General features: G+C 57.1%; 1 protein-coding gene across 1 annotated transcript in view; it reads right to left on the bottom strand.

The window, feature by feature from the left end:
* The window catches only part of ATP2A3 (ATPase sarcoplasmic/endoplasmic reticulum Ca2+ transporting 3), a 37,687-nt gene that overhangs the window by 15,426 nt on the left and 9,629 nt on the right, over nt 1–12,632 (bottom strand). Inside the window, 11 exon segments of the mRNA XM_030922654.1 lie at nt 357–488; nt 1,679–1,781; nt 1,930–2,018; nt 4,532–4,822; nt 4,824–4,997; nt 7,905–7,990; nt 8,102–8,182; nt 8,617–8,755; nt 8,945–9,049; nt 10,701–10,783; nt 11,048–11,065. Of these exon segments, the coding sequence (XP_030778514.1) occupies nt 357–488; nt 1,679–1,781; nt 1,930–2,018; nt 4,532–4,822; nt 4,824–4,997; nt 7,905–7,990; nt 8,102–8,182; nt 8,617–8,755; nt 8,945–9,049; nt 10,701–10,783; nt 11,048–11,065 (1,301 nt within the window).

Raw genomic sequence — 12,632 nt, 5'->3', positions numbered from 1 at the left:
TGCCTGTAATCCCAATCCCAGCACACTGCGAGGCCGAGGCGGGCGGATCACCTGAGGTTGGGAGTTTGAGACTAGCCTGGACAACATGGTGAAATCCTGTCTACTAAAAAATTCAAAAATTAGCCGGGCGTGGTGGCACACGCCGGGAGGTTGAGGCACGAGAATCACTTGAACCCGGGAGGCGGAGGTTGCAGTGAGCCAGGACTGCACCACTGTACTCCAGCCTGGGCGACAGAACAAGACTCTGTCTCAAAAAAAAAGAAAGAAAAAAGACTTCACTGTTCTCTCTGCCTTCTCCAGATGTCCCAAAAACCCCAGCCACGCAGCTGGAGGCCTGAGCCCCCAGCCCTGCTCACCGCATTACAGGCGCCAGCTCGCTCCACCCGGGACAGGGCCTGCAGGTCAGTGTCAAACACGTTCATCTTCTCCACCAGGCAAGTCAGAGCTGTCTCCGTGGCCTCTCCCACCTTCTCGTACACACCCTTGGCCTGGCAAGGACCCAGGGGATAGGGAGTGAGGGGCAGGCACCCTCCAGCCTGTGCCCCCAGCCTCACGCACTCCTTGCCCCTGAAGCTGCCTTTGCTGAAGTTCTGTGTAATCTCCTTTACACAGGCCTGTGAACTCTTCCGATCCTGGCTGCCCTGGAGTCGGGGTGGTGTCTGACACTGACATTCAGCCCCCCACCCTGGCATTGATCGCCACACACCCTCCCTGCCCTCCGCCTGCATCTCTGTCCACTTCCTGTCAGCCTCCTTCACCGGTTTCTGCTGTCTGGGCCTGCTCCCGCCCTCCCACCTGCGCTCCCTGGGGCCCTTTGCTGAGCCCCAAGCCCATATGTCCAGCTGCCTGCTGAACCTTGTTCCCTGGGGACCCCTCAGGCCACCTCTCCCACTCTCTGTATTTGCCACTCCAGTGGCAGCCCCAGCCAACAGAGCAACCAGGAGCCACCCTGGCCTCCTCCCTCTCTCTTCCACCTAACCAGTCACCAAGTCCCAGGATTTTCAGCTCCTAAATATCTCTGACCCATGCCTTCTCCCCTCTCCCCGAGGCTCCAGCCAGGGCTCAGCCCGCATCTCTCTGGCCTGAACGACCACACAGACCTCCCTGACTTCAGTCCTCTACTGTCTGTCTGTCCTCCACACGGAAGCCTCAGTGATCTTCTGTAAATGCACATCTGACCATGTCACTCTCCTGCTCAAAACTCTTCGGTGGTACTCTACTGCCCTCAGCTTGGCCTCAGGCTGGGTCTGGCCAAGGACCTTCCCTTGGGCAGATGCCTGCTGCATGCCCCATTCCACTGTCCCAGCCACGTGAACGGCAGTCAATGCCTAAGTCGCAGGAGGCTTTAACTGAATGTGGGGCTTTTGTGGGCTGTGCCTTCTGCTTTAAACATTTTCTTAGTCCTGTTCCCCAAATCTTCTCCCTCCACAGGTTTCCCCAGCCCTTCGGCCCCTTCCATGGTAGTCCCCAACAGCCCAAGAGCTCTGAAGGAGGGTTCTGAAGCCTGTCTGAGGAAAGGGAGGGGCGGCAGAGAGTGGTGGGCAGGGGTAACCGTGCTCCCTGGGTGTGGCACTTCCAGGGTGCAAGGGCTGCCAAACCTGGGAGCTTTGACCCTGGGAAAAGGGTCTGTCCTGGTGGCCTGCATACTAGGGAGGTCATGAAAGGGGGTGAGGCCCACCTCATTGTAGTCCAGCGCCGAGTCGTTGCACAGGGCGCAGATGGTCGCCAGCTCCACCAGCCCGTCGAACTGGCCGCAGCGCACAGGCAGATCCCCCTGCCGCCTGTGGAGCCGGGGCGGTCACCATGAAGACCTCGGCCCCGCCCCCGGGAGGGGCTCCGCCTCCTGGCCCCGCCCCCAGGGGCCTCCCACGGACACCTCGGCACCGCCCCCAGGCCGCCCGCCCGCGAGTCCCCTGGCGCCACACTCACACTTCGCCCTCGGGGGTATACGTGGTACCCGAGATGGTGAACTCGTGCAAAAGGCAGGAGCCCGCATCGGCCTCGGCTACCACGAACATCTGGGGAGTGCAGGGGCGTGCTTAGGCGGGCGGGGTCGCCTCCCTCCTCCCTGGGCGGTCAGATTGAATAAAGCCCGACCCCAGGGTGGGGTCCTGCAGGCCCCCTGCCCCACCAAGCGCCAAACCAGCCTGGCCGTCCGTCCCCACCAGGAGGGAAATAGAAGGCAGGGTCCAGGCTGAGGCAGGGACTGTCTGCTCTGCCAGGTGTGTCCTGCTCCGGTTTGTCCAAATGTCCTGGACTTCTGAGGGATTTATGACAGATTCTTCAATGCTGTGGGGGCAGCTGCCAGCTTGAGGGAGCCCTGAGCTAGGCAGAAAGCCTGAGTCCTTGCCCATCTCACTGTGTGACCCCTGACCAAGTGGCTGAGCCTCAGTTTCTCCACTAGTAACATGGGAACCGCCCCCTCCTTTGCCTTCAAGGAAATGAGTTCCTGGCCTTCAAGGGAGATGTCCCCAGAGAGTGAGTCCCTGCCACAGGGCCTGATGGGTCACCCAGTCCCCACCTGTGCACCTCAGGGACAGGGGGGCTTATTTCTTTGTCTGTTCAGCCAGCTTTGCTGGGGAGACAGTTCTTGCTTCCTGGACATGGCCTCGCTGCACATTCTCAAGCAAATGGCCAGCCCAGCCCCCAGTAGATACATAATAAGTGTCCTTTCCTTCCCACTCTCCTCCCTACTCCTGGGGATAGTCACCCAGCAAACACAGCCCAGCATCCAGCACGTAAGGCCTCTACAACTTCCCCACACTGCACTTTGAAAATGTGTGTTATTAGCCGGGCGCGGTGGCTCACGCCTGTAATCCCAGCACTTTGGGAGACCGAGGCGGGTGGATCACGAGGCAGGTAGATCACGAGGTCAAGCTCGATCGAGACTATCCTGGCCAACATGGTGAAACCCCGTCTCTACTAAAAACACAAAAATTAGCCAGGCGTGGTGATGCGTGCCTGTAATCCCAGCTACTCGGGAGGCTGAAGCAGGAAAATTGCTTCAACCCAGAAGGCGGAGGTTGCAGTGAGCCGAGATCGTGCCATTGCACTCCAGCCTGGGCGACAGAGTGAGACTCCATCTCAAAAAAAAAAAACAAATCTTTATTAGGGTCGGGCATGGTGGCTTAGGGCTGTAATCCCTGCACTTTGGGAGGCTGAGGCAGATGGATCACTTGAGGTCAGGAGTTACAGACCAGCCTGGCTAACATGGTGAAACCCCATCTCTACTAAAATACAAAAATTAGCTGGGTGTGGTGGCACATGCCTGTAGTCCCAGCTACTTGGGAGGCTGAGGCAGGAGAATCGCTTGAACCCGGGAGGCAGAGGTTGCAGTGAGTTCAGATCATGCCACTGCACTCCAGCCTAGACAACAGAGTGAGACTCTGCCTCAAAAAAAAAAAAAAAAAAAAAAAAAAAAAAAAGGCCGGGTGCGGTGGCTCAAGCCTGTAATCCCAGCACTTTGGGAGGCCGAGATGGGCGGATCACGAGGTCAGAAGATGGAGACCATCCTGGCTAACACGGTGAAACCCCGTCTCTACTAAAAAATACAAAAAACTAGCCGGGCGAGGTGGCGGGCGCCTGTAGTCCCAGCTACTCGGGAGGCTGAGGCAGGAGAATGGCGTGAACCCGGGAGGTGGAGCTTGCAGTGAGCTGAGATCTGGCCACTGCACTCCAGCCTGGGCGACAGAGCGAGACTCCGTCTCAAAAAAAAAAAAACAGAAAAGAAAAAAAAAAAGCTCATTCTTAGTCAAGAAACACTCTGTTTAAATAAAATCCTACGAGGGCTTTTAGCAGGACAGTAAAGGTCGCTAGCACCCCTCCCCAAAAGCAGCCTTTGATGGGCTCCTAGAAGGCCTTAGGGTCTCAGAATACAGAGCCTGGGCTACCAAGCCCAGTGGGCAGATACGGAAACAGGGGTGAGAGAGAGGCACTGGGGACCTGGGAAGGATGAGGAACCCATAGCCTTCACCATCTCCCCACTCACCCATCTGCTGGGCCAGGAGGAGCCTCCTGCCCCATGGACCTGCTGAAGTCTCAGCCAGAATCCCTTGGCCATGTGGGCGGCGGGCCCAGGATGTGGGAACAAGCACCAGGGAATGAATAATTCCTGCCCTGGCCCTTCCCGGGTTACCGGAGCTGGCTTATCTGGTGACAGGTGTTGACTGCACAGAGCCATGATGGGGCAGGATGGAACCCGGGTGCAGGTCCAGCTTGATTCCTATGCCAAGGCTGAACTTGAGCCTCTACTATGTCCTTCACGTTTACCTAGCAGGCCTCACACAGCCAGGCTTCCGACCTGGCCAGGGCCCCACAGTGCCACACAGGCCTCAGTGACATGTGGCTACCCAGGCATGATTTGCTATAGCCTCCCTGTCATCTCATGAAAACCTAGACCTGCTCTGGGCCAAGGGGCAGCCCACAGGTTCTCTCCTGCATCCCTCACTGAAAAGGAGGTCGGGGAGAGACCCAGAGAGGGAGCCCAGCCCGCTTAGCAATGCACAGCAACACCAAGCTGGCCGTCACTCACCCGGCAGACAGACATCTGATTGGTGGTGAGCGTGCCCGTCTTGTCAGAGCAGATGACCGAGGTGCAGCCCAGGGTCTCCACGGAGGGCAGGCTTCTCACGATGGCGTTCTTGCGTGCCATGCGCCTCGTGCCCAGGGCCAGGCACGTAGTGATGACGGCCGGGAGGCCCTCGGGGATGGCCGCCACAGCCAGGGCCACGGCGATCTTGAAGTAGTAGACAGCGCCACGCAGCCAGGAGCCACCATGGGCTGGGTCAGCGAAGTGGCCAATGTTGATGACCCACACGGCCACTGCAGATCACAGAGATGGCGTGGGACAGCTGCCGCCCAAACTCATCCAGCTTGCGCTGCAGCGGCGTCCGCTCGGGCTCCACTGCCGCCATCTGGCTCCGAATCTTGCCCAGCTCCGTGTGCAGGCCAGTGGCCACGGCCACACCCACTGCTTTGCCCGAGGCGATATTGGTGCCCTGGCCGAGGGAGGGACAAGGAAAAAGCTGCTCAGCAGTCAAGCCGGACCCCTGACTCCTTCAAGCCGGAGTAAGGCACTTTTCCTTCTACCTGGCTTTCCTTTTCTCCATGTTGCTAGGGCTTCCAGACTTCTGTAGCTAGGTATGCATTGCCTTCCCATGACAGTGTCAGCTCTAGGAAGGCAGGGATTGGGTTCATCACCGTATCCCCAGTGCCTAGCATGGGGGCGGGCACAGAGGAGGCATGGGGGCTGATCCCGATAATATAATGGACCAGCGCAGCACAAGCATCCGTCCCGCAAAATGTGATTTGTAAACAACCACTATAGCCACACAGGAGCACAGCAGACTACGAACTCAATAAACAGCCCATTAATATTTACTGAAAAATCCACAAAACCTGAGCCTCAGCTCATCCATTTCCAAGGCTCCAGTAAAATCCTCAATTCCTAGCATGAGGGACAGCCAGCCTTGTGACTTGGTGTCCTCTTCTATAAAGTGATCCAACAGAGGCCCAAGATGGTTTTTCTGAGGAGGCTAAGAACTCAGTACCTCTTCAAAAGCATATGCTGTTGAGGCTGGCGAGAAGGCAGGCCCCAGACTCTCTTCTATCTTAAGCAATGCAGCTCTAGTGCCCAACATGCAGGGCCCAGCCAGACAACCTTCCTCCAAAGATTCTTTTTATTATTACTTTAGAATTTTTTTTTTGTTTAATTTTGAATTTTAGTAGAAATGAGGTCTCACTATGTTTCTCAGGCTAGTCCCAAACTCCTGAGCTCAAGTGATCCTCCTGCCTTGGCCTCCCAAAGTGCTGGGATGATTAGGCATGAGCTACCATGCCCGGCCCCTCCAAAGCTTCTTAGTGACAGCTGCTGATACTGGAGCAATGGCTGTCACCATTGCTCCCCACCCCAAGGCAAGTGCCAGGGAATAGAAGCCCGTCCAAGGCTTCCATGCAGCTAGGTAGGCCCCTCTCAAGAAGAGCTCTGGGCTAGGTGTGGTGGCTCACACCTGTAATCCCAGCACTTTGGGAGGCCAAGGCGGGTGGATCACCTGAGGTCAGCAGTTAGGGACCAGCCAGGCCAACATGGCGAAACCCTGTCTTTACTAAAATACAAACATTAGCTAGGCATGGTGGCATGTGCTTGTAATCCCAGCTGCTTGGGAGGCTGAGGCAGGAGAATGGCTTGAACCCGGGAGGTGGAGGCTACAGTGAGCCGAGATTGTGCCACTGCACTCCAGCCTGGGCGACAGAGCGAGACTCTGTCTCAAAAAAAAAAAAAAAGTTGGCCGGGCGCGGTGGCTCACGCCTGTAATCCCAGCACTTTGGGAGGCCGAGGCAGGTGGATCACAAGGTCAGAAGATCGAGACCATCCTGGCTAACACGGTGAAACCCTGTCTCTACTAAAAATACAAAAAAATTAGCCGGGCGAGGTGGCGGGCGCCTGTAGTCCCAGCTACTCGGGAGGCTGAGGCAGGAGAATGGCGTGAACCCGGAAGGCGGAGCTTGCAGTGAGCCAAGATCGTACCACTGCACTCCAGCCGGGGCAACGAAGCGAGACTTTGTCTCAAAAACAAAAAGTTATGGGTGAGTTTCACTTTCTTCATTCTTCTTCCCTTCCAGGAAGTTTTCTATCCCCTTATAACTTGGTGGCCTGGGCCATTGTCTGACCGGCCTGACCCTTCCTTGTGGCCCCAAATGCTCCTTGCTGGCCTCAGGCTGTTGCTGGGCAGCTGTGAGTATCACTTGCTAACTTCCTCTGAGGCCACAGAGGCAGGTCTCTCCCCCGAAAGCTGGACCCATCACTCTCCCTGAGAAGAGCTGGACATCATGCCTTGTGGGTCAGTTTTCCTATCGGAGAATGGACTATGCCCACCATCCTCCACCACTTTGGCAGACCTCTTTCCACTAGAGCATTTCTACTGAGTGATTACAGGGGGTCTCTGCCCCTCTCCAGGAGAAGGCAAGGTCTCCCAGTAGAAATCCAGGATGTCTGAGTTCGTCCCAGCTCTGCCACTCACTGGCTGTGTGACCTTGGGCAACTTACTTAATCTCTCTGTGCTTGTTTCCTTGCTGGAAAATATTGATAACAGGCATAACAAGAGTACTTATTTCAAAGATTTGGTGTAAAGATTAAATAAGCTAATATATGTAAAGGGCTTAGAACAGTGCCAGGCACACAGCCCCCCAGTAAACACGAGCTATTATTACTATAAATTTGCATGTATTGTCAAGAATTGATGAGGTTCTTCCCCATAGGACTTTAGTTGATTAATCTTAATGTTGGGCCGGGTGCAGTGGCTCATGCCTGTAATCCTAGCACTTTTGGAGGCCAAGGCGGGCGGATCACTTGAGGTCAGGAGTTCGAGACCAGCCTGGTGAACATGGTGAAACCCTGTTGCTACTAAAAATACAAAAATTAGCCAGGTGTGGTGGCAGGTGCCTGTAGTCCCAGCTACTTGGGAAGCTGAGGCACAAGAGTAGCTTGAACCTGGGGGTAGGGGTCACAGTGACCCGAGATTGTAATCCAGCCTGGGCAACAGGGCCAGAAAAAAAAAATCTTTTTCTTTTTTTTTTTGAGACAGAGTTTTTGCTCTTGTCACCCAGGCTGGAGTGCAGTGGCGTGATCTTGGCTCACCGCAACCTCCATCTCCCGGGTTCAAGCGATTCTCCTGCCTCAGCCTCCCAAGTTGCTGGGATTACAGGCACGCATCACCACACCCAGCTAACTTTTTGTATTTTTAGTAGAGACAGGGCTTCGCCACGTTGGCCAGGCTGGTCTCAAACTCCTGACCTCAAGTGATCCACCCACCTCAAAGTGCTGGGATTACAGGCATGATAATAATCTTAATGTTGTTATTTTTATCATTGTCTGGGCAAAGGCCTCAGATATTTGAGGGACTTACAGAAAACAGCATGTTCTTCTTGTCCTGGTTCACAGCTCTGGGGTCTGGGATGGCCTCTGTGTGCTTGGTCACGGACACAGATTCACCTGGTCATGGAATCAGAGATGAGAAGCCCCACATGAAGACACACCCACCCCGTGGTCCCATCCCGTGGTCCCGGTCCACTAGGTCCCGGCCTCCCGGCAGGGGGGCCTCACCCGTCAGGATGGACTGGTCCACTCGCAGCGTGGTGGACTTGATCTCGATGAGGCGGAGATCAGCAGGCACTTTGTCCCCCACTGTGCGGGGAGAATGACTTGGCTGAGGGTGGCTTTGGGCACCACCAGCTGGGAAAAGCCAGAAGGGTTCCCAGGACCCAAAGCTGGGACTGGGCGTCGAGTGCCTGAGCTGTGATCGCTCTGGTGGACCCCTGTCCCTCTGGCCCAGTCTCATCTGTCCAACAGGGTTTTGGCCAAAGGGCTTTGGAGGAATCTGACGGCCACCCCCTCTGTACATACAGCCAGAATGATGGAGGCACAGAGAGGGATGGGGCTCCTAGGCCCATTATAATAAAAGAAGGAGGCCCCTACGGGAGGCTGAGGCAGGAGGATTGCTTGAACCTGGGAGGTGGGAGGTTGCAGTAAACCGAGATTGCGCTACTGCACTCCAGTCTGGGCAACAGAGCAGGACTCCATCTCAAAAATAAAATAAAAAGAGGAGGCCCCTGGCATACCCGCCACTTCTACAATGTCCCCTGGGACGATGTCCCGGGCACGGATCCTCTGCACGCCCTTGCGGTCCGAGCGGATCACCTTGCCCATCTCAGGCTCATACTCCTTCAGGGCCTCGATGGCACTCTCAGCGTTGCGTTCCTGCAGAACAGAAGGCAGGCAGGCGGTCTGCCCTGCTGCCCCCAGCAGGCCGCCCCCTTGGAGTGACTCCCCTGGGGCCTGGGATGGAGCTGGAAGCAGAAGGGTCCGCAGGACGCCAGCACCAGGTGGAGGGCACTCCACTAGTGGCTGGGAGACCCCCGGCCCGGTCCCACCCCCCGTGCCTCCCACCTGCCACACGCCCACAATGGCGTTGGCCACGAGGATCAGCATGATGACCAGGGGCTCCACAAAGGCGGTCGTGGTCTCCTCGCCCTCCTCGAACCAGGCCAGGACCTGCAGGATCACAGCTGGTGAGCTCAGGCCCTGCTGCTGGCCAAGATCTGCTCTTCTTTTCCTTGGCACCCCAGATCTCCTGTCTGCTCCCCTGCTTTGGGGAGATAGCACTGGGGAGCCCTTGGCTTGGAGAGGGCCACTCCTCTGAGAAGGCCTTGGCATAGGATGCCCACCCCACAGGAGTGACCACCCCACCCAGGCCAACCTTCAAAGCTGTGGAGCAGTGGGACGGCTGCCCACCGAGGCCTTACTGTCTGCCTGGAGCAGAGCATCTCAGTGTAGTCTCCAGACCAGCAGCAGCGGCTGGGAACTTGTAAGAAATGTTGATCTCAGGGCCTCTCCCAGACCTCCTGAGTCACAAATTCTGGGGTGGGGCCCAGTCATCTGTGTGTCAGCAAACCTACGGATTCTTTTGAGACAGTCTTGCTCTGTTGCCCAGGCTGGAGTGCAGTGGCTCGATCTTGGTTTATGGCAACCTTCACCTCCCAGGTTCAAGAAATTCTTGTGCCTCAGCCTCCCGGGTAGATGGGATTATAGGCGTCCACCACCATGCCTGGCTAATCTTTTTATATTTTAGTAGAGACGGGGTTTCACCATGTTGCCCAGGCTGAACTCCTGAGCTCACCCGCCTAGGCCTCCCAAAGTGCTAGGATTACAGATGTGAGCCACCACAGCCAGCCAAGCCCAGGTGATTCTGATGCACGCATCCAAAGCCCATTAGGCAGCGGAGTATCACTGGGAATGGAGGAAGAGCAAGGAGAAGCAGCAGCCAAGAGGAGGCTGCAGGAGGTTCAGACCCCAAAGTCCATGTAGGGGGCACCGGGACCCACGAAAGGGGCTCCGGCGGCAGCACTCAGGCAGGGGCTATGTGCCCCCAGGGGCATTTGGCAATATCCGAAGACATTTTTATTTTTTTGAGACAGGGTCTTGCTCTGTTGCCCAGGCTGGAATGCAGTGGTGTGATCACGGCTCACCGCAGCTCCGGCCTCCCAGGCCCAAGCGATTCTCCTGCCTCAGCCTCCAGAGTGGCTGGGACTATAGGCCTGCACCACCACACCCGGCTAAATTTTTTTTGTATTTTTTGTAGAGACAGATTCTCCCTATGTTGCCCAGGCTGGTCTCAAACTCCTGGGCTCAAGTGATTTTACTGCCTCGGTATCCTACAGTGCTGGGATTTCAATCATGAGATGTTAGGCCCAGCTGTCTAAAGACATTTTTGATGATCACAGCTGGGAGGTGCTACTGGCATCTGGTGGGTAGGGTCCAGGGATGCTGCTAAACACCCTACAGTGGGAAGCCCCCACCCCCACCCCAACAAAGAATGATCTGGTCTAAACTGTCAGTAGTGCTGACGCAGAGAAACCCTAGGCTACAGCAGGGCGGGGCAGGGGGCAGATGTGAGTTGGAGAGCTTGCTGAGAGCCAGAGGATAAGATGGACTGGAGGGGTCAGGTGGAAACTGGGGGCCCAGTATAGGGGCCATGAGGGTTCAGGCAAGGGAAGTCTGAGCAGGGCAGGGCCAGGGAAGGCCGGAGAGCAGGCCCAGGGTGTGGAGAACAGGGCCAGGCTCCAGGGCCTCGGAGCACTGCCCAGCCTGTTTCTCCCTCCAGGGTTACCCACTACCACAGGATGGCAGGCAGGGCCCCACTTACAAAGGAGACAAGGGCGGCCAGCAGCAGGATGCGCACCAGGAGGTCCTCAAACTGTTCCAGCACCAGCTCCCACAGGGACTTCCCTGGGAACAGGAGTCATGCGTGAGGCTGGGCCCCCACCACTGACCCTTCCCACTTTGGAGCTAGGATGGCCCCAGAAACCTCCCGGCCCATTCTCTCCCTGCACTCGGAAGAGGGAGAACCCAGATCCCTGAGAGGCTCAGGTGGGTGATCCTGGGGAGCTCAGCAAGGCCTCACTCAGCGGCGAGACGGAGTCACGACCTGACGGTGAAGGACCCAGGGATGCTGTCCCACGGCCTAGCAGTTCATCATGGTGCCAGCCTCACCTTCCTCAGTCGGGAGCTCTGCAGGATCCAGGCAGCCACGGGAGCCATGAGGAGACAAGAGAGGAGTGGGTCACGTAGGGGGCCTCGGGGGAATCTGGCAGCGCCTGCCCACCGTACCCGCCCAGACCCCCACCACGGACTGGATGTATCCCCAGGGCTCTGAGGTCACAGGATAAATGGTTTGGGCCCAAATGCTTCCACCCCACTACCCTCCCCGCACTCAGACTGAGGAAGATCTAGGGTGACTTGGCTCATCTTGGGATGAGATCGGAGCCAAGAAGGTCCTTCCAGCCCCTCTTGTCCAGCCCCTCCCTGCCCCATTTCACAGAGGGGAAACTGAGGCCTAGAAGACACTTCCCCCACCCAGGTCACACACAGAGTGGGCTGTTCTCACGGCTCCCCTGCATAGCTCTTCCTTAGATGGCCGCATAGTCCTGTTGAGCATCTCCCACCCCCACAGCAAGGCAGCCCCTCTCTCAAACGGAGAACACTGGCTCAGGCGTCTTCCGCTCACCAGGCCTCTGACATCCCTGCTCCCCTGGGACCAGCTGGACAACGTCTGCAGCTGGGCCGGCCTGCTGAGCACCACCGCACAGCGGGGCGCCCCCTGGACAGGACCCTAGCAGCCAGCACCCCGCAGTTAGGATCCCTCCCACGGTGCAGTCCCCCCAGGCCTTGCACTCCAGGTGAGTTCAGTGAAGACCCCCCAGCCCCGCCCCACATACCCAGTTTCCCCCACCCCCCGACACAACATGGTGAAGAACATTGTTTCCAAACTGCAACAACACCCGCCTCACTTTAGGTGCTTTTTTTTTGGAGACAGTCTCGCTCTGTCGCCCAGGCTGGAGCACAGTGGTGCAATCTCGGCTCACTGCAACCCCCACCTCCCAGGTTCAAGCGATTCTCCTGCCTCAGCCTCCCAAGTAGCTGGGATTACAGGCAAGCAGCACCACTCCCGGCTGATTTTTGTATTTTTAGTAGAAACGGGGTTTCACTGTGTTGGCCAGGTGGTCTCGAACTCCTAACTTTGTGATCTGCCCACCTCGGCCTCCCAAAGTGCTGGGATGACAGGCGTGAGCCACCGCGCCCCGGCCTAGGTGCTGATTTTTATCTCCAACGTTTCCTGAAGCACCTTTTATATCAGGCGGAGCTGGGTGCCTCAGGCCCCTGAAGTCGTTGAATCATTCCTGCAGCCCAAAGGGGAGGCTGCAGAGTTCCAGCCCCTCCGCTTCACAGACCGGGGCAGGAAGGATCACGGTGGAGGCGTGGCTTGAGCAAAGCCACACAATGAGTGAGTGGGTCTGTGTGGGGAAGAGAGGGGCGGGAGCCGGGCTCTGGAGGATGGGCTTGGAGAAGTTCCCCCTTCCCAGACCACAGTCTAACTGAGCCCTGCCTTCTCTTGTCCCTTGCCACTCAAAGGGCAGTCTCTGGACATCTGCGACATCTCCCCGAAGCTCGTTAGCCGTTTGGAATCTGAGGCCCTGGCCCTGGCTGGCTGTCTTCCACCTCCTCCTTCCTGACACTGGAAACAGGTCCTCGCGTCCGTCCACCTGTTTTTGGCCTGCAGGCATTTCTTTTCTCTCCC

Source organism: Rhinopithecus roxellana, chromosome 19, assembly GCF_007565055.1.
Source record: "Rhinopithecus roxellana isolate Shanxi Qingling chromosome 19, ASM756505v1, whole genome shotgun sequence".
Lineage (NCBI taxonomy): Eukaryota > Metazoa > Chordata > Mammalia > Primates > Cercopithecidae > Rhinopithecus > Rhinopithecus roxellana.
Note: the sequence above shows the minus strand (reverse complement) of the source record. Positions and strands in the feature narration are given on the sequence as shown.